The sequence below is a fragment of the Sinohyriopsis cumingii genome, chromosome 6 (genome assembly GCF_028554795.1).
Source record: "Sinohyriopsis cumingii isolate HCF-2022 chromosome 6, ASM2855479v2, whole genome shotgun sequence".
In the NCBI taxonomy this organism is placed as follows: domain Eukaryota; kingdom Metazoa; phylum Mollusca; class Bivalvia; order Unionida; family Unionidae; genus Sinohyriopsis; species Sinohyriopsis cumingii.
Window position 1 is genome coordinate 23,384,447 of NC_142966.1, and position 25,742 is coordinate 23,410,188.

A 25,742-nucleotide genomic window follows, 5' to 3' on the forward strand; every position below is an offset into this window, starting at 1 on the left:
AACAAATTTCTATAAGTTGATCCAAATGGTGTATACAATAATGTGTCAAATGAAGATCATGAGCCAGGAGAGAGAGAGAGAGAGAGAGAGAGAGAGAGAGAGAGAGAGAGAAGATTTATCAAGAATGTCGAATATTTACTATTACTTCCTTATTTCATATTGGACTGTCCACAGTTTTATAGTACGATTTCATCACGATTCAAATTCTTCCATAAAAATGCTTTAAAGTGATCATGAAAAACAGTAGAATTTTCAGTTCAAACTCAGAGATGAATTTTTAAGTACCAGACAGATATATATATATATATATATATATATATATATATATATATATATATATATATATATATATATATATATATCCTCTTCTGTGTATCCCCAGGTCTGACTTGTACCTATACATGCGATACAGTGGTATAGGCAATGACATGTGCTTCGTCCATAGCTTGATTTGTTCCAATGCATGCGATATTGTAGTATATACCATGACACGTGCGTTCTCCTTAGGCTGACTTGTACCATTACATACGATACAGTAATATAGACCACGACACGTGCTTTGTCCTTAGGTAGATTTGTACTAATACATGCGATATAGTGGTATAGACCATGACACTTGCTTTGTCCTTAGTCTGATTTGTACGAATAGATGCGATGCAGTGGACCATGACACGTGCTTTGTTCTTAGCCTGATTTGCAACCATAACATGCGATACATTGGTACAGACCATGACACGCACTTTGTCTTTAGTCTGATTTGTAACCAGTACATTTGATACGGTGGTATAGACCATGACACGCACTTTGCCTTTAGCCTAATTTGTAACCATAACATGTAATACAGTGATATAGACCATGACACGTGCTTTATCCTTAGCCTGATTTGTACCAATGCATTCGATACAGTGATATAGATCATGACACGTGCTTTGCCGTTAGCCTGACTTGTACCAATACATAAAATACTGTGGTATAGACCATAACACTTGCTTTGTCCTTATCATGATTTTGTACCAATAACTGAGATACATTGGTATAGAACAGACACGTGCTTTGTCCTTAGCCTGATTTGTAACCAGTAATTGAGATACATTGGTATAGAACAGACACATGTTTTGCCGTTAGCCTGATTTGTACCAATACATGCGATACAGTGGTATAGACCATGGCACGTATTTTGCCCTTAGCCTGATTTGTACCAATACATGCGATATAGTGGTATAGACCACGACATGTGCTGTGTCCTTAGCCTGATTTGGGCCAAAACTTGTGTTGTTTTGGTGTAGACCATAGAACATGCTTTGTACTTAGCCTGATTTGTGCCAAAACGTGCGCTATATTGGTATAAGTTATCATATGTGCTTTATCCTTAGATTGCTTTATGTCCTAACTTGTACCACATTGGTATAATTGTTGATAACTGTTATGGTTTTATTACGATTGAAGTTTTACCTTCCAAAGGGTTCTACAATAATAAGTATCAGGGACTTAATATATCTGACATGAAACCAAATCAGACCCTACTCAGTAAATTTGTAATTCAAACACTTTGTCAATTCATTTGATTTATAAATACATTTAAGAGAGTTTCATTGCTTGGTCAAATGTCAGAATAAATGTTGTAAACATGAAATTAAAATATGCATTTTTATTATGTTTTATCTGATTTCAATATCAATAATATACTCACTAAAACATCATTAACGGAAACTGTACTCTCCTGGTCTTGTAAGACTAGCACTGACTAAAATCAAGAAACCATTGATTGCTGTTACATAAAGATAAACGTTATTTATATATTTTAAATGACAATCAAATCTGATAAGTCTCATACCACATCGATTAGTCACTACGTTAATTCAACTGTATTATCTTTTCCTAATTTTTCTGCATATTTAAAAGAAATTCTGCGAATTGTTTATAATTTCAAAATGCTCCAAACTATACTACTTACGTTAGACTATTACTTGTCACTTATTTGCTACAAATCTACTAGAGAAACGAGTAAATTATGTTGCATATTCTGGAAATAGTTGCGTTTGACTTAAATGACTGGAATATTTAGTACAAGTTACCTTTCCGGAACCAACCGAATCACACTTATTTGCTCAATAATATTCGGCACGAGTTGAATTCAATAAATATTTTATTTTATTTTTTGTTTAACAATTCTGTTTTCTTATTGAGCAAAATTGTTCATTCTTCACTAGTCAGCAGATTTCTAGACAACAATTATTAGAAAAGAATTAACTATTACTTTTGTCAATGACTATAATAGGATCAAAGAGAGATGATTTACTAAGTTACCTTCAACATCAAGTAGACAATTCAAAGCCGTACTTCTGTCTGTTCTATGTGCTAAAAGTAAAACGTTACCGGTTCAATAACAACCTTTCTGACAAGAGGTATAACGTATTTGCTGACTGAAATATCAATAAATCGTTGGATTAATAGCATTTATTGACTGAGTTATGACAGAGAAACAATTCTTAGTGAGCGCTCGATAATGATCAATTGATTGTTTAAGCAGTGTTGATTGATGATTTTACGCTCTACTTGTAGAACTGCTCAATGTTAAAGAATAGGCATGAATATAATAAAGCTAGGAATCTATCATTAAGTATACAAAGTACTTTGATAATGTGAATATGAATAGTACTTTGATAGTGATAGGGATCTATCAGGAAATATGAATAGTACATTGATAGTGATAGGGATCTATCAGGAAATATGAATAGTACATTGATAATGATAGGGATATATCAGGAAATATGAATAGTACATTGATAGTGATAGGGATCTATCAGGACATATGAATAGTACATTGATAGTGATAGGGATATATCAGGAAATATGAATAGTACATTGATAATGATAATGATATATCAGGAAATATGAATAGTACATTGATAGTGACAGGGATATATCAGGAAATATGAATAGTACATTGATAGTGATAGGGATCTATCAGGAAATATGAATATTACATTGATAGTGATAGGGATCTATCAGGAAATATGAATATTACATTGATAATGATAGGGATCTATCAGGAAATATGAATAGTACATTGACAATAATAGGGATCTATCAGGAAATATGAATAGTACATTGATAATAATAGGGATCTATCAGGCAATATGAATAGTACATTGATAATGATAGGGATATATCAGGAAATATGAATAGTACATTGATAATGATAAGGATGTATCAGGAAAGATGAATAGTACATTGATAATGATAGGGATATATCAGGAAAGATGAATATAGTACATTGATAATGATAGGGATATATCAGGAAATATGAATAGTACATTGATAGTGATGGGGATCTATCAGGAAATGTAAATAGTACTCTAAAGCCGAGTTTATCAAGAAAGTGCTCATGTATCTGACAATAGAATACACAAGTCTTTTGCATGTAATTTTACATCTGTTGTTACTGTTTTGTGGTAGACTTGTCTAATATATGCATTCCTTAAAACCATTAAGGATCATAGTGTATATTTATACCTCATCACCAGGTTTTGAAATAAAGAACTAGTTATCCTGCCTATTTTTGTCCACTTAAAACCTTGTAATATATGACGTCAGAAGATGCTAAAAGATACAATATCCGTGCTCTAATGATACATTTGCAGAACTATATTGTCCACGTAAAATTACGATAAAAATATATATAGACTGTTCCATCTTGGAAGAACCAGGAAGAATAATCACGACCAGTCGTACAACAGTTTTGTGTATTCTTAAGTCAATTTTGAATAGTATTCTTCTACATTCAGTGTTAATAGCGTTCTAAGCAAAGCTGAGTCTTTCCTATTCAAAATAGACTGGATTATAAAAGTAAGTAAAGGGAAAAACTTGTTTAACTGAATGACTTTGCTGGGTATTAGCCCGTGTTAGCAATATATACTCACATGCATCGACTCTAAATAAACAATTTTGGAAAACAACGAAGATTCTTGTTTTAGTAAACCCAATCAAAGGGGATAAGATTAAGAAGTGATGGCAATCACTGGGTCGAAGAAGGTACAAATGTTGAATCTTAGAAAATATATAGGATGTAAATAGGAAAATTTGTTATTCGTTTGATTTGACCAGTGTTCTCTTTCAATACGGGATCGACCAAACTAAGAGCAGTTAGTTCACGAGTTCATTGAACAAACGAAACTTTGTATGACTGATTTGGATCAGATATCGAACTTGAAGTCACATGGTATAATTTCGTATTGCTTGAATCAATAGAAAATATTACGTTTAACTGATTTAACGGCATTCATCCATCAAACACCTCGCTTTTATCGGCGAACATTCAAAACAGGGTTTGATTTCTATATTGAGGTGATAAATGAATCACGAATAGTATGACTATTGATTGCACTGTGATCACACTATTTATTACCCATGTATTGGGAAATACGTAATAAAACGTTTTCAAATATCACATGTCAAACATCCGTGTATTGGAAAATACAAAATAAAATGTTGTCTAATATCAAACTGTCAAACACCCTTGTGTTGGAGAAAACGGAATAAAACGTTTTATATGATCACTGTCAAAGACCCTTATCATTGAAGATGAGGAATACAACTTTGTGTACCATATATCATTTGTTATTGATATTAAAAAGGTACATTTTTCTTAGATATATTCCGGAGGTGGTAAAACTCGGGTTTGGTTTTCCTTATCACAGGATAGCTATCACGATCCCAAGATTACCATCATCTTACTGGGGAAGAACAATGAAACATTTTCTCGAAGAATGTTTTCAAAATTTCATAGTTGGTATTATTTTATCTGGAATATTGTCAACGTTGAACGATCCATAAAACTAACTAAGCACTACTTATGCCATCGAGCTTTAAATCGTCATACTCTTAATAAACGGAAAATACACTTTAAAATTTCAGTCATCTTATTTATAAATAAATGAGAATTCCTGGTTTCAATATTCAAGTATTAGCAGACACTCTATATTCCTGTCGTACTTATTTGGGTTAAAAGAGCAACAGCACTATTGGATAACACACACACACACACACACATATACATACATACATACATACATACATACACACACACACACACACATACATACATACACGTATGTATATATATATATATATATATATATATATATATATATATATATATATATATATATATATATATATATATATATATATATATATATATATATATATATATATATATATATATATATATTCACAACTATATGTATTTCAAGCATTAACACCAATGAAAACTCTAGGTTTTTCTTTGATTCAACCGAAAAGAAATGTACTGGTACTCATATACATATTCGATACTCATACACATATTTATTAATATCAGTTATTGGATATTGTTACGAATCTGTAGTCTTAAGCTAAGCAACAGAATAGAGCAGGCAACAACAGATTTTGTAAAATTCAACAAATAATTTATTTACTAGAATACAAAGTAAAACTGTAAAGGAACTTACAGTATTTTGTGTTAAATTGCAAATAGTCCTAACGGTTCTATCACAAGTCCAAAAGTATAAAGTATTTAGAATTAATTCCGGTAGTATTCCGAACGAATTCCAGCCTTAAAAGTGCTGATGTACAAACAGACTGGAATTTTGATATATTACAATACTATAATCCAAATGTATATAAATGAATTCTCAGTTATCCCAAAATAGTGAATTAGTCGTAAAGTCACAGAGCACGTTGTATTCCAATGAATAATTTAAAAAAATAATTCCGCTCTGATTAAAACTAAACTCAAATAAAGTACTTATTCCAGTTTATATAATAAAATAGATTTAAATAATTTCTCTGTACCTGTCCCGTGTATAAAAACCTAAGACACATCATGGGGACCAGTATGGTGGTCAAAAAATAATATCCAGAGCAATCTAAATTGTCAACAAGATCAGGTGTATTACTAAATGTTTAGCAAAGAAAATGACAAACAGCTACCAGATCGGGGATTAACAAGGGGAGAACCAATGTCTGGAACTGAAATCGAAGTAAACATGTTTGCCTGCAAATAATAATAATCATAACATAAAATAATCTAGAATCAAATACAAAATTAGCTAAGTAATAGAATGTGTACAAAAAGACATTATTCATGTAGGACCAAACTCCTACCCTCAATTATGGACAAAGACCAATAGAAAAATACAAATTAAATATACATAACAAAATTTTATATACGACGAGTCCAAAAACTAGTACCATTCAACACTCCGGATGTAATATTTAATGGAGTTCTATCAAAGACAAGATACATTATGATGTATATTCAGATGATTGATGTATCATACCAGGTCTCGTATTTTCGAACCTTTTAAGGAACTTGCTCTCTTTAACTTTAATTATTATAAAACTAGAATGATGTAACTTTCAGATTTTTCTTTACTTGTCTCTTCTTCTAGACTGACATTTTTAAATGTCACATCCGATTTGTATAGTTTTACCAGACAGACAAGATTCAATGACATAGATGCACCTAAGTATGACATCTAATTTGTGCCGTTCAACTAGATACATACACCCCAAGTATCAAACCAGACTTGTGTATTACTGACAGATACATTTCAATAACATAGATACGCCCCAAGTATCGCATCAGAATTATTCAGTCCTACTAGACTGATAAATTTCAATAACATCGATACACACCAAGTATCGCAGATGAGTTGTTTAATTTTATTACAATGAAAATTTCAGTGACTCAGGTATATCCTAAGTATCACATCGGAGTTATCTCCGACTAGACGGACAAATTTCAATGACGGAGGTACAACTTAACTATCACATCTAATTTGGCGTTTCAGACTTAAGCTTTCGTTGTTTGCTCAAACTAATTTACAAACAAGTAGCCAATAGATCATACAACTGATCTTGCGTCTGTGATTGAGATTCCACTATCAACCAATCAGATGCAAGCTTTAAAAAAGTATTATCATATGCGATCGGTCGAAAAAAAATCTCACGTAAATCTCATTGCCAGGAGTGTTATGATTTCCGGTCCTGGTGTGTTCTGCTTGTAGATTTTCCATCAACAATGTTATTTGCTGCAGTGATTCTAGGTACTCAGTGCGGCTTTTATCCCATACTACAAACGTTTTGACTTATAGACATAAAATCCTAACATTTAATGTTGTAACAGACGTATATTATGATTAGTTTGAGTATTTGAGACAGGATTTCATAGTACTAAGGGACTTTTAGATATGTAAATAGTGCAGGTTTTTAGGTATTTAAGGGCGCACAGATTTATTTACGCATTGTATTAAGATATGTTCGATATGAATCATATTGTTATGACTGTTGTTATTATGGCCTGAGTAATCTTCATCTTGTTATGGCTGTTGTTATTATGGCCTGAGTAATCTTCATCATGTTATGACTGTTGTTATTATGGCCTGAGTAATCTTCATATTGTTATGACTGTTGTTATTATGGCCTGAGTAATCTTCATATTGTTATGACTGTTGTTATTATTGCCTGTGTAATCTTCATCATGTTATGACTGTTGTTATTATGGCCTGAGTAATCTTCATCATGTTATTACTGTTGTTATTATGGCCTGAGTAATCTTCATCTTGTTATGACTGTTGTTATTATGGCCTGAGTAATCTTCATCATGTTATTACTGTTGTTATTATGGCCTGAGTAATCTTCATCATGTTATGACTGTTGTTATTATGGCCTGAGTAATCTTCATCATGTTATGACTGTTGTTATTATGGCCTGAGTAATCTTCATATTGTTATGACTGTTGTTATTATTGCCTGTGTAATCTTCATCATGTTATGACTGTTGTTATTATGGCCTGAGTAATCTTCATATTGTTATGACTGTTGTTATTATGGCCTGAGTAATCTTCATATTGTTATGACTGTTGTTATTATTGCCTGTGTAATCTTCATCATGTTATGACTGTTGTTATTATGGCCTGAGTAATCTTCATATTGTTATGACTGTTGTTATTATGGCCTGAGTAATCTTCATATTGTTATGACTGTTGTTATTATTGCCTGTGTAATCTTCATCTTGTTATGACTGTTGTTATTATGGCCTGAGTAATCTTCATCATGTTATGACTGTTGTTATTATGGCCTGACTAATCTTCATCTTCATGTTAAAATCACGTTCCACAGTTTCACTAAGGGCATGCTCTAATTAATATTTAAAAGTTGTGTATATTCTAGACTAATTGTATTATGTTAATGATAGGTAAAATCAGAATTATTATTCTTCAAAAGTAAATAGCATCATTGGATTAATTTACCGAGAGTGAATTAATGAACTAAAACCGTACCTCGACATGCTTTTCATATTCTCGTTTGTAGATTGTATGTTAGTCAATCTCTGACACTGTCTTGCTGAACCTAGCTGCAGACGACATTAATGGCCATTAAAGCAAGAGACATACATCCTCATTTTATTATTTTCCACTAATCTAAGTAGAAACACACATCAGTGGCCGGGAGATTATGTGACCTAGAAGGGTCACAATAAATAGCCTACAGAAGCTGCTCTGTAACTTCGTTTTAAAATAGTGTGATGAAGGTATGGTTAGTAAATCAAATACGTCATAGTTGATATATCAATCCCTATTTGTAGATTTAATATATTTGACAAAATACCATTACACGCTTATCGAATTAGTAATAAGAATGACAAGGAACTGATTCTTCCTTATCTATTAAGGTGATGAAAAAAAGAAGAAATTCACATGCCATTCAGACAAAAGAATACAAAAAGTAACTTTTGAACTTGCAGCTATCAGTCAATATTGTTCACACACACACAAAACCTATACTGTTTTTATTAAAGGCAAAATTAATGTCTTGCTAAGTAGATAAGATTATTTCATACAGTAATGTCATGCTGAGTGTCGTGATGCTTCTGAAAGTGTGGTTACCGATGCCTAGCGGATGATCAACCACAATGTTTGTAACAGTGAAAAAGTTTGTAAATGTCTTGCAAATGTTCCTGTGGCAAATTTGCCGCGGACCAGTTAAACTAACAAACGGGTTTAGGTAATGTGTTAGGTCGCTAGACTAAGGTGGTTTTAATGCCCCTGGTTTGGGGCATGACTGGTATTTAATTAGGATCTGTTTGATAACAGTCAGACAGTTGGGCAAGGCAAGGTGAATTTGGGGTCTATGTAACAGAAAATGACACAGTTGAATGTATGCAGAGACAATTTTCTATTCGTTGAAATAAGTGTCCAAAAATGAAACCTTCCAGAAATCCGTTTATTAATATCGTACGGAATAGAGACTCTATCCTGTGAAATGGAGACCCATATTAGCTGTTAGTATCTGTTTTAATTAAGATATGACGATATCTGCGTAACTAGAGAAGGGATATTGTTCAATTCCAGAAGTGAAAACCTGACAAAATATTTTACAAGGGAAATAACTCCATGTATCCACGAAGGGTGGAAAGGAGAGAGAGAGATGGGGGAGGGGGGTATAAGGAATATGTCGACTCTGACCTGTCAGAAACGTTACATATGGAGTGACAGGCAAGCAACCAGGTTATGCAGGCATGTTGGACAATTGGTTTCGATCGCTCACTCTATTTCATGATGAAATTTGTCTTATCAGAATAAACAGAACGGCTAAATTCATTTGTAGAAACTTAGTAGTCATCATTTAAGAGAACTGTATGCTTCCAAGGAAATGTTCAATTTCATTTTGTTTATGTAATTAATTAAATTGGTCTACGGTGGCTCGTGTTATCCTGTTCTATATCTCTGGTCATATCTCTATTTGATCCATCCATTAATTTCACAGTTTTATTAGCCACTCGACACGCTCAATAGCACCGTGGTCGATCATCTTTTAGATAAGGATAAGCAACCCAAATACCCCTTTAGAGCGATACAGCCTGGATCGAGCGTTTATTAACTGAAATTGTATGGAATAAATGGAAATCTGAGCAGAGCTATAGAATAGAACAAGATCAGGACCCTGTGTAAAGAATATAACGCTTTAATTAATTAGACGCAATACAATAAAATTGTGCAGAGCCATTACCGGGATGCATATACACCATAAAAACAAATCAACTCAAAGTTCTAAAATGCAATTAGAATTTGCAGTTACGTTTTATATTGATACAGCAAATTTCATCACAAAATCGGGTGAGGGTTTCGAACTTTAATTGTCCGGCGTGCCTTCTAGAACCTGATAATTTGTTGCTGGTCACTCTTGATAATTAACATAGTTTGTCGGTTTGGGTCGACTTGAACTGGAACACTCTCGGGTTCCCTCTCAGGCATCACACCGCCTTTAGTGGCTTCTTTCGGTCTTCCAGTCTCTTATACTGGAAGTTCAATCACTCTCATTTAGTCGTGACATCTCTTACATTTAGTCGTGGAATCTCTTACATTTAGTCATGTAATCTCTTATATTTAGTCCTGGAATATCTTATTCTTAGTCATGGTAGATATTTGCCTGTTAAAATAAAATAAATGCTGCCTAATTCGTTGGTCATCCCTTATTTCCTAAATTGAACATACATTCCACTCTCCAGTATACAGAATAGCCTGTATCACATTTCACAACAACCACTCTACAGATAACTGGCTTCTGGTCATAACCTTGCATCCAATGCAAACAGTGACGTATTTGTCTACATACACTAGCTTCTCTTTTTCCATTGACAATCAAAATGGTGTAAGAAAATTAAAGTATTTCTCCAATAGAACTAGTTACTGTTACTAATGAATCGATAGCTTAGACTGCTCTCATTTAATGAAAATTAAGCCACTGCGGTGTGAACGATACGGCTGTTCACATGTTACTACAACCACTTCATGGATTAAAATAATTTACATCCTAGTTAATCAAATAGATCAAACAAAACTTTCGTCATAGCGTATACTACGCTATTTCTAACTAACAGTTCCTACAAACCTAATAATTTATCATCTTCTAATACATGATACCTATATCATTTAAGAAAAATCCATTTTAACATTTATCCTGAGGCTAATATCAAAGAAACATTATGTATGAAATTAAGACACATGACCCAATGCATTGCGGTTCACTCTTTTTCCCATTTGCAGAACCATCTGCTTACAAACCTGGTTACGTGTCTCTCATAGGCTAACTAAACGTCTCTAACTAACCCTCACTCGATTGCCTGTTTATGCTGTTTCATACAACGGCAACCAACATCACTAATACACTGTTTCAAGTAACAGACAAGAGGTATAACCGACTTGCATAAAGGACTATTTCAGATAACATCACTAAGAGTTGATTTCAAGTTACAGTAGAGGTATAACCAACATACCTATCGGATGATTTCAAGTAACATTTAAGAGTGCAAATCGTTACCTTTGCATTACGGATGCATGAAAAACCTCTGCTGGATATCATCACGAAAATCTGCGACAAAAATATGCGAAGCGCGAAAGCGGAGAACATTACAGCAACCCAGTGGATATAATGTTTCTTATTTTAACGTAATAAATATAAAAATATTTCCTAATTTGTACAGCAGTAAGGCTTTTCTAAGCTAGCATACCTGCAATCTTTACCCCAAATACTTAAAAGCATGCTTGTGCACTATATGACCTCTGCATATGGTGATCTTGAGTTTAGTTTCCAGTGTTAACACTATAAAATGAATCTCAGACATCTGATGCATAAGTAGTGAAAGTTTACAATTCTATTTATTACCCACTTTGCATGATTACAAATTGTAATGCATTGTTCCGTAGAACCGTACGCATGAAACGAGTGGTAAAGGTCACATTTCACTTTTTATAATCACATTTTTCTCACATAAATTGTTTAATTTGGGGGTAAGAGTAATATAAATCAATATCAAATATGAAATTAAAATAAGCAGATCGTGTATAAATTATCATTGATATAGAACTGAACAATTATCTGGGATTGCTTCGAAGTCGAGTATGTAATTTCGCACTTTCGAAATAAATTGTCAAACTATGCGGAGAGTGGAGAAATGGAATCAGTAAGATTTTTGAAGTTACAAAAATTATTAATTTATGATTACCCCTATTAAATTGACACCATCATCCCTCCCCAACACGCGTGAAAATCTCCAAAATTTCAATTTTCAACCACATACTGAAGAAACACATAGTTATTTCACATATAAGGCAGCGACATCTGTGTTATAGATAATATTGCTTTGATTAATAGGAAAGTAGCGACATCTGTGTTATAGATAATATTGCTTTGATTAATAGGAAAGTGGACTCTAAACGGACCGATTTTCTTTTTACAAAATAATTCACTACGAAAAATATTTTAACGCATTAAACTTGAGTTATGTTAATGTGAGCAGCTTCTCAGGCATATGAATCGTCTCCTTGTACATAAAATCTGAAATCATGCATTCTTACATTACTGTAAATAACGAAGGAGGAACATAATCATAAAGTAGCGATGTATCTTCAGTCAAATATTTATCACAGGGTCAGTCATACAAAACTGTCTAGTTATATACCTCAGTGAGCCTCTCCTTGGACAAAACAACGATCTGTGGATATGACTATGGAGAAATTATTTCAAAATCTAGCAGCAATACGTATAATTCATTCAAAAGAAATAGTTTTAGAAGTTTATCTTTAATGTTCAATAAATTGCACTTGATGCATAATAACTATGTTTCGTTGCATCTGTCAAAATTTAATCCTTTTATTAATGTCGAGCTTTTTTAAAGAAACATTAAACAATCTATTTCTTCGAACTTAATCTATTCAAACCATTCTCCATTTACAGTGGAAATGTAGTAAACGGACACTTTCGTTTTAACTTGTCAAATACACGAACGTTTTGCATATTTGATATTTTTTCTGTTTAGTAATTGGTCTGTTATGTTCATTCTGTTTTGCATATTTGATATTCTTTGTTTAGTAATTGGCCTGTTATGTTTGTACTGTTTTGCGTATTTGATATTCTTTGTTCAGTAGTTGGCCTGTTACGTTCGTTCTGTTTTGCATATTTGATACTCTTTGTTTATTCATTGGCCTGTTATGTTTGTACTGCTTTGAATATTTTATATTTTATGTTTAGTAATTGTCCTGTTGTGTTTGTACTCCATTGTATACTTTGATGTTCTTTGTTTAGTCATTAGCCAGGTATGGTTTTACTCTAATGTATATTTTGATATTCTTGTTTAGTCATTGGCCAGGTATTGTTGTACTCTATTGTGTATTTGATGTTCTTTGTTTAGTCAATTGCCAGATAAGGTTTTACTCTATTGTATATTTGATGTTCTTTGTTTAGTCATTGGTAATGTATGGTTTTACTCTACTGTATATTTGATGTTCTTTGTTTAGTCATTAGCCAGGTATGGTTTTACTCTATTGTATATTTGGTGTTCTTTGTTTAGTTATTTTCCAGGTATTGTTGTATTCTATTGTATATTTGATGTTCTTTGTTTAGACATTAGCCAGGTAAGGTTTTACTCTATTGTATATTTGATGTTCTTTGTTTAGTCATTGACCAGGTATAGTTGTATTCTATTGTATATTTGATGTTCTTTGTTTAATCATTAGCCAGGTATTGTTATATTCTATTGTATATTTGATGTTCTTTGTTTAGACATTAGCCAGGTAAGGTTTTACTCTATTGTATATTTGATGTTCTTTGTTTAGTCATTGACCAGGTATAGTTGTATTCTATTGTATATTTGATGTTCTTTGTTTAGTCATTGACCAGGTATAGTTGTATTCTATTGTATATTTGATGTTCTTTGTTTAGTCATTAGCCAGGTATTGTTGTACTCTGCTGTATAATTGATGTTCTTTGTTTGGTCATTAGCCAGGTAAAGTTGTGCTACATCATTAGAAAAACAGTATTGTTTCTCTTATCAATGTTTGCTTGTCTTCATTTTGATGTTAAAGCTACTAATTCATAGAATGTAAACTTTATCAACAGCAAAGGTAACATCATGAAGTGAGTGGCGGTACTATAAGAACGATTGGGACTTACCTTTTCACTGAGTGTTTTAATGTGTACAGAGCGTCGAAATCAGAATCCTCCATGCCATAGCTGTACATGTCTGCAAGATAAAGTATTCACTGAGACAATATCAATGTTTGAATCTGAAAGTTAACCCTAGAGAAAGAAATCTGAAAGTGCTATCAAAAAAGTAGTTTTACAATGTGCAATGCAAGAATATGCAGTCTTGGATGAGTTCTGCAGTCATATAACTGTCATTTTATTTAATAAGGACAGACTTATACTCGTTGACAGATTGTCCAGTTTCAACTAAGTTGTATAATTGTCTCACAAAAATATGACCTTTCTTCGCTAAATTAGTATGGATTGGAATTGTTTCACACCTGTACTGAAAACCCCGGGACATGACAAAGCCCAAGGTAAAATCCCAGACATATGTACAATTTTGAGTGTGTGATTTTGAAGTGTTTTGATGCTGTTATGATTTCTTTTCTTTTTTTCTTTTTTGTTGCTGTTGTATTTGTTGTTATTTTTGTTTAATGACATATCCACATATATCAAGTAGGAGTCGGCAACCTCATTATTTCACTCTATCGGAACCTGTGCGTCTGTGTCATTTGTTTGCGGAAGTTGGAGGTCTGATAATCTGTGTGGCTAATTTTGTTTTACTTCGTGCTAAGTGTTATAAAGTAGTTCAGATAATGAGTTGCAACCCTACCTTCAAGATCTAGTACATCAGTCGGTTCGACCTTACCTTCAAGATCTAGTTTTTCAGTAAGTTGGACCTTACTTTCACCCATTTCATTAAGTTATATATATGGGTTCAGATTCTAAAGGAATATACACTCTGGCACTTTGATGTGCAATGTCTGTAGGCAATATCCATTCACAAATTTGCAAACAAATATTTTGTATAATTTAATCCCGTGACGACTAATAGCGTATACAATCCAGGGTTATTGTTCACAGAAAATGCAGCTGAACGACATGTTCATATAACGGAGAACAAATCCAGGACAGATGAATTCCCCCTTAATATGTTTCACGTACCCCAACCATAAATGCTTAATCGTGAATAGAATCTCCCTTAGCTTTACCGTCCACCTTCTTGCGTTTTGTATTTGATTTTTTTAGTCATTAATGGGTTTAGATTAGACATGTTCTATTAAATAAAGTTGTATAAACTAGTTATAAAATATTGTAAACATTACAAACCAGATAAAACATGCATAACATTTACTGATTACTATTTCTTTTGTAAATACCTGCTTGGTTATTGGAATCATCACGCATTTCGCATAAATGTTCTTGGCCGTAATTCTTTGGTTCAAGAACTTAAATGTCTTATAGCCAGCCTGTAGCATGCATATCACACATCATCAACAACGGTGGAGAAAGTTACATAATTCTTTGCTGCCTTTAATATGCAATATAACAAGGATTTATGCCTTCTGGTATGTTAGCAGACTAAAACTATTTTCCAAAATGTAATAGTAACTAAGGAACAGGATCGCTCATTGTTGCTTCTGACTAAAACATATTTAACCTGGTAATCACCTTGCAGGAAATCTAATTAGGCTTGTTTATTCCGCACAAAATATGTAGCCATAATGTTTCTTCTTAAACACATTTTCTGGTTCACCCACTTAAATTTTAATCTCAGAATGCTGGCTTCTGTCAAACATTATAAGTCTGAGATTGAATGAATTTATTCCCCACACTTAAATAAGTACAAAATTAGTCTTAAACTCTGCAAAGTGAGATCGGTTGACTCAGTTATTGCACGGTGAGGTCGGTTGTCTCAGTTATTGCACGGTGAGGTCGGTTGTCTCAGTTATCGGCAATTTCATTCCATTACTAGTGCATTATTATACCAGTGTTATACAGATGCCGATTACATTTCAAAAAGAAAGTGCCCTTCTCAGTCGAGTGCAAGTCCAATAAAGGAACATCATGATGAAGGCACAATTACAGTGCAATACGAAATCTATATTATTCCTTTTTTTCTTAAGACTTTGTCGCTGTTATGGTAATATTAACTCGTGTCGTGCGTAACTATTAGAACTTTTGCCTCGGAGGACTTTACATAATGTACTTATGCCGTGCACAGCTATCAAGAACTTTAGTTGGGATGAGACTAAATATTCTATCTCTGTAAACTTCCTTACTTTGATTCACTGCACAATATCAACATATGAAATTATAACATACCCACTATAACGTATATCTGATTAGTTCAAGTGCTGTCTTCCTGTACGTTTGAATCTTACTTAAATCAGTTCTGTGCAAGACCATGTGCTCCTGTCGTCTTAACATTAAATAGTCTGTTATGTACCAATTTACCATTGAAAAGAAAGTCTTAGTTCAATCAGTTTTTATTATGTACTAAAAACGGTAGTTTGTTACGAAAAAGATGTCATAAGGACGCCATTCTCCATTATCTTCACAACCATAAATTAATTCACATCCGTTCCCGGTCATTGGTGTTTTATAAATTGTGAAATATATACTCTGAAGAGCGGAAATCGGACGGAATGTGCATCTCCAAAAAATGTCCAATACTAGTAATCTCCATCAGGGTGCTATATAAAAGTACATCAGTCAGCTGACATTCTCTGTATCACCTTCATTAGACAACATCTGTTCTAAGTCAAGCTTCTACTGAAACCCGGTAAATGTATTTATGCTTGTCTTAATTTTTTCTGAAACTCAAAACACTTCTTATTAATTAAATGAGATCATAATAATTTAAATATGTTTTCACAAGGTTGTAGCATTTTGGCTGTGTTGTTTTCCTACGACCTATTTTGATATTCTTGATATGTCAAATTTCTAGTTTGTAAGCATTCCCATCAGATATCAGTTTCGTTATTATAACTTCGCAACATCTTATTTATCTTCTTGAGTTAGAAAATCACGTGAGTATGATATACCATCCGTTTATGTCCCTTTATATCTCGGATTAAAGTTACAAATGATAATTCTACTGTTGATTAAAGCAGATGCTTTTTTTTACCTCCTTGTCTACTTGAAGTTATTAAGGAATGATCAAAATTAAGCGAAGGCAACAAACAAAAAAAAGAACAGAAAACCAGCCAGAGTTTAAGAGAGACGACTTTAGTCAACACTGAGCCATGGAGAGAGAGAGAGAGAGAGAGAGAGAGAGAGAGAGAGAGAGAGAGAGAGAGAGAGAGAGAGAGAGAGAAACAATTAATGAAGCAATATGTGATTGACTGTCAGACATTAAAATTATTACTCAAGCAAACAGAATGTTGCTTTGTATGAGAAACCAAAATCTTGAAGGAAATGGAATATTGGCTAGTGAATATTTTCTATCTTTATAAACTCTTCACCGTTATACAAAAAGTATGGCCTCTGATTTGCTCTTTGGACTAAAGAAAATTGGTGAGAATACTAAACATTTACCCGATTCTGATTTAGTGAAAATTCTGAAAGAAAAGGAGAGCTTTGAGTTTCCAGAATTTATGGCATCTACTCCTATTGAACAGCTCAAAGCAAATCGTTTGCTAAGCTTCATTCTACAACATGGATGCAATGGTTTTGGTAAGGCATTGTGAAATGCAGTGAATATGTAGAAAATCTATACGCCTAACTAGGAGGCAATAAATGGAAATTTTGAAATATATATATATATATATATATATATATATATATATATATATATATATATATATATATATATATATATATATCACAGCAAAATGAGCCATTTAACACACTGGAAGCGCCAAAAGACAATGTCAGCCTTGTGGAAAAGGCAAAATGAGTCATTTAACACACTAGAAGTCCCGAAAGACAATGTAAGCATTGTGGAAAAGGCAAAATGAGTCATTTAACACACTGGAATCCCAACAGACAATGTCAGCATTGTGGAAAAGGCAAAATGAGTCATTTAACACACTGGAATCCCCAATAGACAATGTCAGCAATGTGGAAAAGGCACAATGAGTCATTTAACACATTGGAAGCCCCAAAAGACAATGACAGTATTATGGAAAATGAGAAATGACTCATTTAACACACTGGAGGCCCCATAACACAATGACAGCCTTGTGGAAAGGGCAAATGGTTAACGATTGTCAGCATTGACAACCACAATCAGTTTCATGAGCAACATCCTCCAATGAATGAATTCTTCTGATATTGTCTTAGCTTGATAGTCATGAAATTTAAATGTGCTTTGATTGTTTTTGTAACTCATGTATGTAACTTGTTATATATTATTTAATTTGCATTATTTGTTTGTGTTTCTTTATGACTGTATTTTATGTATATCTGTAGTTTGTACATGACCATGTCCAAAGTTAAGTTCATAGTGTACCTGGACAGAGACATTTATTTTGTAAACATAAGAATGCATAGCTAAGATTTTCCCTTATGAGTATACATGAGATGTTCAGATCATGTTTACTTTAATTTTGTTAAAAGTTACAGTCTTAATTCTGACATTAGAAACGTCTAGAATGAAAGTTTCCATTAAGTGAAATATTTTCAGAAGATGGTTATTGCGATTTAGGTCGTAAAGAGGGGTATATACTCTTATATATCTAAACATTACCCCTTCTTTCGCTAACATCTTGAAGCGGAATCAGTCTTATTCTTGTGTTCAGTTTTCGTTTTGGTGGATATATTTATTCCAAAAAATTATTGTTCACTAGCTCAATAATATATTTGGACAGAAACATTAAATTGGATTTATAGTGAATTCAGACAAGGACATTTTTGGGGCTTATGATATTGTGATACATCAAAAATCTGTTAGTACATCAACACAATCCAGACTTTTGCACATTAGCTAGTTATAGACTATAGGCACATGAACACCATCAATACTGGAATATATTTGGAACACCAATGGAATTCAAGTGGGACTTCATACGTTGAACAAATGATAGACCTTGTGTAACTGTTCGGGATTTAATTCACAAAATTTTAAGTTGTTTTTGTTTTTTAATTTTCACTTTCTATTTGAAGGAAATAAATATATTTGTTAAATTTTACAAAACTTATTGTTTTTGCTCTTTTCTGTTACTTAGTTTAAGATTATCAAGTCGTAACAAGCCTAACGAGTTTTCTTGTGCTTTACTGTATTCATCTGTCTATACTACATCCAACTGCGAGGAGTTGGATATTGATCGGCCGTATCATAACGTTGCTTGCTTGTGAGTAGAATGAAAAACGCAGACCTTCATTTTTTTAGCGCATCATGTCAAAACAGATAAGGGTCTGCATTGCAGGTTGGTTGGTGCGTTATATACATCACAAAGTATATTATTTGAAGGTTCTCTACATATATCAGCGAGTGGTCTAAAGTGCTACCTTACCGGTCACTGCCATCTCACCTCTGTCCGTGTGGATTAGTCTCGGGCTCTGTCATTGTGGGTATGTGAGAAAACTTGCCAGTAGCTTCCAGTGGGTCGCTGATATTTTACTGGGCCAATAATACTGACCACCGTGCTCTGAGAAATGGCGTTAAACACAAAACAATAGTATATATATGACGAAATACGGTACTTTGTTGTGTACTGTGTACGTCACTTCATGAAGTACTTTGGCCTGCGATATAAACATGACGAAATATAGCATTTTCAGGTGTGCTATAAACAGGACTGCATAGAGTACTTTAAGATTAAATACAGTACTCTACGCATGAAAATAGTGTTGGCGTTACTCAGACAATAACAAGAAATCGTTTTGTACATTAAATCTTAAGGATTATTTTAAGCATACTAAAATTGTTCCGGTTGCAGTTTAAATTCAGGGTAAGGCAGATCTCACAAAATTAATGTATTTTAACACTGACAACAGCGAAACTGACAGAATAAATGCATTTACACTATTAGATATCGCTGTGGAAATTGCATTTCTCCACTTTAAAAAAAATGCATAAATAAAAACACGATCTTTATTGATCTAAATTCTCTATTTGTTTTCTATATTCTTTGGACTTGGTAGTTTGAAATACTTCTTAAAATGGGCGAATCAAAATCTGTATAATTTTGCGATGAGGTGATAATTATAGCCTTTAATCATTCCCGGAAAAATGTAAATTCTCCTTAATTAAGTAAAATGGGATGCTCGTAATGTAAAATGAATCAATTTTCACAGACGAAATTACAAAAGAAAATAGACAAGCAAATGCACTTTGGCATTTCGAAAGTACTGTACGATCTGGCTTGGTTCAATCTAAAAGTGCAATAAAAAATCTTATTTCTGCAAATGCATATATGAATAAATTGGAAAGAAACTGATCGGCTAATATCAGAACTGGGACAAGGGAAATGATAAAAGGTGTCCATTTCCGTATATCCTTGTATATCTCACAATTGTTTGCGGCAGAGTCAAGATCAAGCGTAATAATCATCGCAAACGGACAACAAAGATGTATTTGAGGAAGGAAATGCGTATTGAACACAGTTACAAGTCTTCAAACATCATCATGGCAATTTCATTGAAAATCAATAAGAAACAAAACGCACCTTACTAATTTGAAGTAATACTCAAATAAACGATAGCAAATGTATCCCATAGGTTGTCAATAATACCAACAGTTTGTCAATAATACCAAAACCGTTTAAAGGCAGAAATATAATTTTAATTACTCCTTCACTTATTCATAGTACCAACATATCTCATCAATTATCCTTGAGGGTAATGGCTAGCTTTGCAACCAGAAACATTTCTATGATACTCACGAAAGGAGTTTAGTAGGTACAAGCCATTTAAAACTTCTGACATGCGGGTTAATAATACTCAAAAATAAGGGTGGGGTGGGGGCGGGATAATACATTTCTTTCAGAACATTAAAATGAATTAAATTATTATTACATTGACTTATTTTAATTGCAAGTAAGTATTTAAATTTGAAATATTTATTTCTTATTCTCCTCCGTCGCTCTGCTATACACTAATACAGTTGACCAGTCCATTAAAACCTAACTCTATAGACTGTAGTTCTAAACGCATTGTGAACATAAGTAGTGACTAGGGTCCATGACTTAAAAGACCACCAGATTTACAATTCTAAAATAGCTTTGATGGAATCGAGATGAATCATATTTGCTAGGTTCGTCGTGCGCAGCTCTTATACGCAACCAATCCACACATAGCATGGAAACAATTATCAAACTGGAAACTGGCAGTATTCGACCTAACAAAAATATACAAATGTTTTCTTCCTCTTGTGGCTGCACAAAATTCTGTACAAAAAATTGAGTATATTGCCTTTGATGGTATTTCGCTTAACAGGACAATGTATCAGGTATAAATTGATCATGAATTATATAATAGAAATACCAAAGTAGAGCTGTAATATATTCTCTCCATTTCATCTTTAGACAACGTATATTCCAAACTCTAGATTTCTGTCGAAAAATCTGCAAATGATTTATTTCAATCCAGAAAGTTCAAAACATAAATTTACTTTACACCAAATGCCTTTTGTAAATCAAACGTTTCTTTATATTTCAGCATTTTCCATGCGGATTCTTTTCTGCTTTTCACCGGCAAGTTAACTTTTTCATCAAATGAAAACTTCCCAAACATTAGAACTTTACACAAATTGTTTACTTCAGTGTAACAGGATGAAGCCGGATGGGACTGGGATTAGAGCAAACGCTGAGCTTATTTATCATGCAAATTAATGACAGATGACTATGACACCCTATTCATGAGAAGAAATGTCAACAACGGACATAACAAATATATATCGTAACAAAATGGATAATATCAAAGACACGGAATTTCGACGAATTTGACCGATACATGTATCTGTAAACATATATGACCGATCAATATATTTAAGGTATCAATAAATATGGCCAATTTATGGAATTATCAACAAACATGATTGACTTAGAGATCTGATCTATGTACGAGACAAATATGAACAATGTATCGTTTGTCAACAAGTTAGTGACGTTCAACTATATACTTTAAGCATGCGCACATATAAATTGACATCGTTAGCCATTACATTCTTTCATACGAACTATTGTTAGAGATCATTATTATAATAGCCACTTCCATTTATTAATCTATTCCGAAACGAATAATCGCACAGGATTCCAAGAAGTCGAAAATAACTCATCATTTAATGCATGCCACGAATAACTGAATTCTACTTGTCTCTTCAGGGGGCCCCGAGTGGCCGAATGGTCTAAAGTGCTCTCCTTTACGGATCACTGCCAGCTCACCTCTGTCTGCGTGGGTTCGAGTCTCGGATTCGGCCAATGTGGGTATGTGAGAAAGCTTGCCAGTAGCTTCTCGTAGGTCGGTGGTTCTTTTCGGGGTTTTCCCGGGTTCTTCTTCCACCATTAATATTGGCCGCCATGTATAGCCGTGTGCTGAAAAATGGCGTTAAACCCTACAACAACAAGAAGTCTCTAAACCTGAAACAGTCTACATTCTATCTGACAACATTGCGTTATTGTGACTTAAATCTGACTTTCGAGAAAATGTATTACAAATTATGAAATAACACATTGTTGTAACTTATGACCATGACCCAAAAAAGAAATATACAGTTTTCATTTTCACATCTCTACATCTAAAGCTTGCCTCAATAAAGTGGACAGCTTTATGATAAGACTAATCTATATTGAAACGATACAGAGAGAACTGGGCTATAAGTGCTCTGTCGTGATCTCTTCCAAGGCCAGATAACTCTAGGTAAAATGGATTCTACACTGCCGGAGCTTTTTGCGTGCATTATTCTAGATCCTTATTTCGATGTCGCCAAGGCAAAAATTAAACAACTCCAAGGTAATCGTTCAATATGTAGCAGTAATGATGTATACATATAGTCTCTTCCACAAGCAAACACGAAGCAGTAGAAAGAGTCCTTTGAAATGGACAAACTGACGATTTACGTCACTGCTGACATTTTATATTTAAATGTTTATTTTTTGTTCATTTATTCATCTTTCGTAGAAATGTATTCTATTTATAAACTGATGTGATCAAGGCCTTACATCTACTGGAACAGTAAAGGTTATACATTATAAGTGGAAGCGATGAACGTTATCTCGAAATAGCTTTTTGTTGATTATTTGTTTGGTCTCTATTGCAATTCAGTTTCGTGCATAAAATGTCCTTAGATAATATCGAATGCACTGTCCCATGCAATGATTGCAGTTTTTATTTATGATGTGTATTCTCTTACTAAATACAAACAGCTGAAAGTGTTTGTTTATTGTGACACAAATGGAATAGAATATCTGAAAAAAATAAAGAATCTTTGTAGATGATTCCTCATCGTGACATCAATATAAGCGAGGACAATTAAAAACGTTGACCTTCAGAGATTGGCAGCAGTGCGGTTATGATAAAATGAGAAAATATGAATTCCGTCGCTTATGTTGTTCCTTAGAGACCTCATTAAACAAAGTCAATCGTTTGAATATCCAAATCAATTACTTAGTAAGAGCTGCAAAAACAACACCGTTGCATGCAATAAATTTATATGCAATCGGCGTATTCTCTTTGGACAAATCAACATGCCTAATGACTGCCAATGTGTTTCCAGTAAAGCCTTTTGAAAACAGTTCAATCATTAAATCCTTAATTTTGTTGTTGGTTTTTTTATATATACAAAGTTTTAAATATATGTCATAATAATCACAACCAAAGATATATGTATATTAGTACCAGAATCATCTGAGGTATTTACTTCATTGTTTAGTTTGGTATATGAACAAACTAAACGATAAAGCAAATACCTCAGGCTTGTCATTCCCATTCCCAGTCACATTTTCAAAGCAAGTAGATTAAATGCTTTCATATATTAAATATCACTGTAACGACGTATCATATATATATATATATATATATATATATATATATATATATATATATATATATATATATATATATATATATATATATATATATATATTCGTTCATTTTTATCAGATGGACCTTTTATAAAACCTTTACTACCCTGTGTAGCTTCTGGTCCTTCTCTAATTTATGTAGGATACAGAGCTCGAGAACGTTATGTGTTCCTTCAAGGAACCACCTGTTGCCATTATTTGAGCTAGATTCAGAAGCTGTTGGCCGGACGTCAGACCTGTAATCGAAGAGTCTCGGGTTCGCCAAGAGCAGCCCGAGTCTGCCGAGCAGTTTGTTCTTAAGAAAGGCCCCATACTTTCATTTCTTTGGCACGATATGTCTTGAGAGTTTTATTACCAATATATATGTGATATATGTCTGAAATAAAGTGGCGAATTCAGATGAAATTCCTAAGAGGAATATAAATAGATTTTGCATAAATTGAGAAAGGAAAAATCTGATATATAAACTTTGAATGGTTGAGTAACGATCTCCAGAGACAATTATTACCTATTGATGGCTTTGTTGACACTCCTTAGCTCCATCCCAGCACATATAGCTGGTTAGAACCTAGAAGTGACACCCTGTTTTTCAAAATATGTGTACTGGTGTGTGTTTTCCCTGTCTTCCCATAGGGTCTGTTATATCCTTTATCCGATATAAATTTGTACTCCTTTTTTTTTGAATCTACTAATATATGTTTCTTACTTTTATCTAAGATTAAATCTAATGCTCTAACAATAAAAACATGAAACAAAATATGAATATCTAAAACTATTTCAGAATATATGTCGTTTTTTGTTATTCGTGTTCATAAATGTACCCTTATATATTAATATATTTGTGATTGTAACAAATGACCATTGTTGTGTTTTATAGAAAAAAGCATACTCGGTTACATTTACGGGCAACAACTTAAAATGAGTAACCCAAAAGAAAGTAAATTTAATCCAACATTCACCTTTACATTGAACAACACTGATAGATTTTGAATCACATTCTATTGGCGTGTCATCTATATCTATTCAGAATATCACGCTATACAAATTTAACTATATTTGCATAGTTTAACCCAAGTTTCTTTAATCTCCTGTCATTCAGTTTATAACCGGCATAATGTGGGTTGTTAGCATCGAAATCTTTCCATTTTTGTGGTTGTCTTAACAGGGTTTATTAGTTCGAGGGAGAAATTGCATGGCTCATAACGTGATAACACGTCAAGATCATCTGGTTTTGATGGTATCCAACGATGTTTAGGACCGGTATATTTCAAGGCTGAGTAGTAGTCAGATGATTTGGCATATACGACTTTTTGCACGTAACGGCGGCTATTGGGCTTTAAGTACATTATTATGAATAGTTTGCATGTGCTTTGCATTTTATCTTATATAATTTAAACAGACAACGATATTTCTTTAACGACTGATATTCCAACACTTCAGCCCACATACATATGCAACCCTGATACAATACATTTGTAGCAGTAAAAACATACGTTCCAGTAGCAGTAGTAGTAGCACTAGTAGTAAAAACGATAATGCAAGATATTACTTTGTGATAACCATTATTTCATTATTGCTATAACTTAAACAAAAAGCGTTTAAAAAGAGCCAGATATAAGGAAGTGTACAGTTGTGAGTGGGTTTTTTTTACCTCTTTCGTACAAAACCGAACTGGAAAATATGCAAAAAGTAATTATATCAATCACGCTCTGGTGGTGAAACAAAGGTAATTTACTCCGTTATCGATAATCTGCAGAAAAAAAGGATTTTCGTGACTTCTAATCAAAATTAGGATGAAATTGCTGCTTCCTCGGCTGTGTATATACAATGGGTCTTCATTATGCAATGAAGTTAGAAGAAAATAAATCTTTGTCTGATAACGACAGTGCAATGTTTTACTTTCGCTAAGTTTGGCACCCAA

At 33.3% G+C, this 25,742-nt stretch overlaps 1 protein-coding gene across 1 annotated transcript in view; it reads right to left on the minus strand.

The window, feature by feature from the left end:
- Positions 1 to 25,742, minus strand: part of LOC149796485 (uncharacterized) — a 115,985-nt gene that overhangs the window by 2,678 nt on the left and 87,565 nt on the right. The window contains exon 2 of the mRNA XM_089960231.1: positions 13,998 to 14,067. Coding sequence (XP_089816357.1) covers positions 13,998 to 14,067 — 70 coding nt within the window. The remainder of the gene's footprint in view (positions 1 to 13,997; positions 14,068 to 25,742) is intronic.